Source organism: Durio zibethinus, chromosome 14 (genome assembly GCF_047325235.1).
Source record: "Durio zibethinus cultivar Kanyao isolate XHJ-2024 chromosome 14, ASM4732523v1, whole genome shotgun sequence".
In the NCBI taxonomy this organism is placed as follows: Eukaryota; Viridiplantae; Streptophyta; class Magnoliopsida; order Malvales; family Malvaceae; genus Durio; species Durio zibethinus.
The window spans coordinates 11,095,149-11,099,188 of record NC_143175.1 but is presented as its reverse complement, the minus strand read 5'-3'; the positions used below and the strand labels follow the sequence as shown (position 1 = coordinate 11,099,188).

Here is a 4,040-nt window from a genome sequence, read left to right as displayed (position 1 = left end):
AAGCCCAAAAATGAAAAATTTATAAAATGCTGCGTGACATCATGAAAGGAGAGAAGAAATTGGAACTCGATTCTTTAAATAATATTGTTTTAAAGTGGGCAACTCAAGAAATTTTGTATGATTTGCTCCAGCAAAGTCATAAATTCAAGAACCTTTGGGAATTAGGAACTTTTGGCTGCACCAATAGCTAGTTCTAAGGCTCCAGAGGATGAGTAGATACCGTCATTTCTAATATCATTCACTTTAAAACCCGAGTCTCTCCTGGAGAAACACATGTAAAGGGCACACTGGATAGAAGCGGTGATTCTTTGTTAAGAATATGGTTCATTTTATAGGCAATCAAGCATATCAGTGAAAAGATGAAATCAAATTCTCTTAAAATCCTTTTTGTTTGTTTCATTCAATCTTGGGATTCAAGGAAATTGAGTTCTCAATTGGCAAAACTCAACTCTAACCAACTTGCATATCATAATTTATTGGTACAGAAGCACAACAAGCAGGCTCATTCTTAGACAACCTTCTAGAGAAGCCTGTGAACTCATAATTAGACAGCATACAATCATTTGCATAACTCGGCAGATAGGGCATTAGCTAAGGAGGCTATGGTAGTAGCAGACACTCCCCTTGTTCCTCCCAAGTACCATTTCTTTATCATCTCAACCACATTAGCATTCTCCACTTTGATTTTGGCATCCTCCTTTCCTTCGGTGGTAAATGCTATCTGCACGCGCATGCAGACACAAAAGCGCGTTATGATTAGTATAGGAATTATTGGTTTTTTAAGGACAGAGTATTACTCATATGCCTCAAAATATACCTCAGCAGTGCCTGAATTTCCTGGAAAATGGTATGTGACGATTGAATTCTTCTTGAAATATTTAGACTGAAAGAATTCAACAACTTTCTCCAAGGCTTCTTCCTCTTCCTCTTCGTATTTGTCAACAGCTGCCAATCTGTCCCTCACAGCGCTCTCTAGTTGCACTCCATATTGAGAGCCTTTGATCTCCTTAATCACCACAACTCTCAGAAATTGCTCCACTGGAGCTGCAGGCAGTATATAATCAAGGAAGAAATTACCATAGTTCTTTAAACAGATTATAATGAAAATTTTCACAACTTTGAATCAATGATGGGAATCGGTTTATGTACCATTAATAAGGGCCTCAAAGAAGTCATCATCTTCTGCTAGCACGTTTCCAGGCTTGCCCTTCCATTGTTGTAAGTGTCCTACAACTTCAGGTTCAAGGTAAACTCCAATTGCTGTAAACTTGATTTGGAGAAAATGAATCTCAATGTCGGTAATTCCTGTAGCAGCACCAGAAGGTGAATACTGATTATAAAGGGCATTGATTTGATGTAGATTATAGAACCTAACCAAATCTCAATATTAATACAATACAAAAGCTCATAGAATTTTGATGTGACTCAATCAAAATCGTAAAGTTACTAACTCAACTTTAAAAACGGATTAAACAAATAGAAATTACTACCAAATATTATCTATAAAAATAAAGGTTATTGATACTAAGGAGTCGGTACCATATATGGGATAAAGGAAAAGGAAAAAATGAAACTAAGTACCAAAACATAGTATGAAAAAAGGCCTACCATGACCAAAAAGGGATAGTGGCTTGATAGTTGTGATTTGTGGAGGAAAAGGGATTTCATCAACCATGACCATTTCAGTAGTCACTGCCAAAAAAAAAATGCAAATATATAGAAACCAGAAAGTCTTCATTTAAGAATGAAGAAGAATAGATTGAAAGAAAAAACACTTACTAGTTATCCTTTGCAGGTGGCTCAGGGGATTGAGAGAAGCAACGAGGAGAAAAGCTGGTTCAGTTTCAAAGTGAAATGTGAAATCTGAAGAGTGCTGCTGCCTTTATATAAAGCATTAATGTTATAAAAGATGTACCCCTGAGTCCTGATTATGACATTATCATTTCGCATACCATCATAGCTAACACTCTGTCCCTCTGTAAGTCTCAGAGGGGCAAAGGAATGGTAGGTAAAGGAAGTTGAAAGCTTGTGATTCATGATTCATCTTATTTTCTCCCATTTGACTTGCTATTATAGGTTTTATGTATAATTTTTACTTTTTAGTGAAAGATGCATAATATTGTCCCCAAGCCTCTAGTCTAGTAGTTAAAGGCGCTTGACGAAACATCAAAGATTTGATTTTGAATCAGATCTCATTTTTTTTTCTTACTTGTATTAAGATTTTATCCTCTTAATGTAATAAAAAAAATGCATAATCTTCACTTATTCAGATGTGATAATTTAAAAAATTAAAACATGATATAATAATATAATATAAAAAAATATAAAATTAGTATAAATTAACATTTTAGAAAAAATTATATTTTATATTTTGTATATTTTATATAAATTATGACATAATTTATACGTAAAATATGATAAAATACGTAAATAATCTACATAAATATATTTCTGTTTTAGGGCATTCAGCTACCCACGTGATTGAAAGGGATGCGAACTGCCGTTCATTTAACAACTCCTTTTAATTCTATGTTTAATTATCAACGTTGGTGTGTGGCCACAAAAAAAATTATCAAAGTTGGTGCAGCTTGCAAGAATCAGCCATGAGAGGCTTTCTCTAATGCTACTCAACTATTAATGAGCCTCTTTCCCTAGGAACCGAAAATAGTGAGGCACAACCTTAAACTTAAAACTAGTTTAGGGTACCAAAATGTTCAGGTCAGTAGGGCAGAATGCTTTATCTGTATCAACAAAATTTTTGTCAGGGCAATTGAGAATTTGAGATATATAAGTCACCCAACATGTAAAATCTTGATAATGGAATTCTGAACCCCAAGATGTAATGATAAACTTTGAGAGCGACTATAGTCAAATAGTTTGACTGAGTCTGTGACTATTTTTTCTTTCAAATAGGTCGCTTGGCATTGACGATGTCTCAATGGACTTGCCTAAGGAAGTGCATACGCTGCAGGCTGCAGGACAGCGTTCAAAACCAAACCCTAGTCCTGCATTTTCCTAAAGACTCTGTCCCCAAATTTGCCTGTAGCAAAAAGAACTAGTTCCTGAAGTTCTTATTCTTATCAAGTTAAGTTTTGAATGATTTTATAATCAATATATACACTTCTAAAGATAGAAATCAATGCATCCCTTTGAAAGATTGTAACATCGAGCCCTTGTTTGGTTTCTTTGAATTTCTTGGTATTGTAAATTGTGATGTGAACGTGTAATATCCGTAAAAAAAAAAAAAAAACTATATATATATATTAAATATTTTATAACCGAAGGGAATTTTTAATAAAAGTTAAAAAAGGCAAAATACTTATAAGTAAAAACGTAATTTTTAATAGGCTTAATTTATATTACTATTTTCGGTCGACAATTGATTCAAAAAAAATAAAAGCTTATTTCTCACTTCTTTCTTATATAGAATAGACAAATCGAAGGATTTCAATTGAAGGGTAAAAACAAAATCTACAACAAAACTTATTTTTCAAATGTGAGTAAATAATTTCCTTCAATTTTGAAAAAATAATGTTAATTGTTAAGTCTTGAGGTTTAACTTATAATTGAGAAATTTTAAAATTTTAAAAAATCTATTATCTCTCTTCAAGATTGATTTAGGTAAATCATTTAAACTTTAGGGTATAATAAAGTATTAAGAAAGTTTAGTAATGTGATTTTATTGCTATAAAAATAGGAAACATAAATTTGATGAGTTTAGAAAGGAAAATTTTTGTTTCATATGAACCATAGTATTTGTAGTAGTGAGTTAAGATAATATTTTGTATTAGGGATAAAATATTGCTATGATTATTTATATCATTAGAAAGCCTGCTGAATTTACTTTTCAATGAAATAAATGGGTATCAATTTCGAGATTTCTATGAATAGTAGTTTAATTTTCACTTAAAGACGTGTAGGTTGCCCAGTAACAGCAGTAGGGAGGAATTATGAAATTTTTCTTAATTTTTATACCGGGAATTATAGATTAAGCCATATATATTTGGAAAGTTTATTGAGTATACTTTTTAACAAAATAA

At 32.2% G+C, this 4,040-nt stretch overlaps 1 protein-coding gene across 1 annotated transcript; it reads right to left on the bottom strand.

Annotated features, from left to right (window-relative positions):
• Positions 1-370: 370 nt before the first annotated feature.
• On the bottom strand, positions 371-1,950 carry LOC111294608 (chalcone isomerase-like protein 2). Its single transcript, XM_022888033.2, has 5 exons — positions 1,780-1,950; positions 1,609-1,692; positions 1,150-1,305; positions 818-1,044; positions 371-721 (listed from the first exon to the last, which is right to left on the bottom strand). Coding segments are annotated over exons 1-5 (630 nt in total). The 5' UTR covers positions 1,781-1,950; the 3' UTR covers positions 371-559.
• Between the last annotated feature and the right edge of the window lie 2,090 nt (positions 1,951-4,040).

Bases quoted from the DNA above. Each gene is read 5' to 3' on its own strand.
- LOC111294608 (XM_022888033.2), bottom strand. The intron at 1,306-1,608 runs GTAGGCCTTTTT...GTGCTGCTACAG, and splicing joins ACTATCCCTTTTTGGTCATG to GAATTACCGACATTGAGATT. The intron at 1,045-1,149 runs GTACATAAACCG...TACTGCCTGCAG, and splicing joins CTTTGAGGCCCTTATTAATG to CTCCAGTGGAGCAATTTCTG.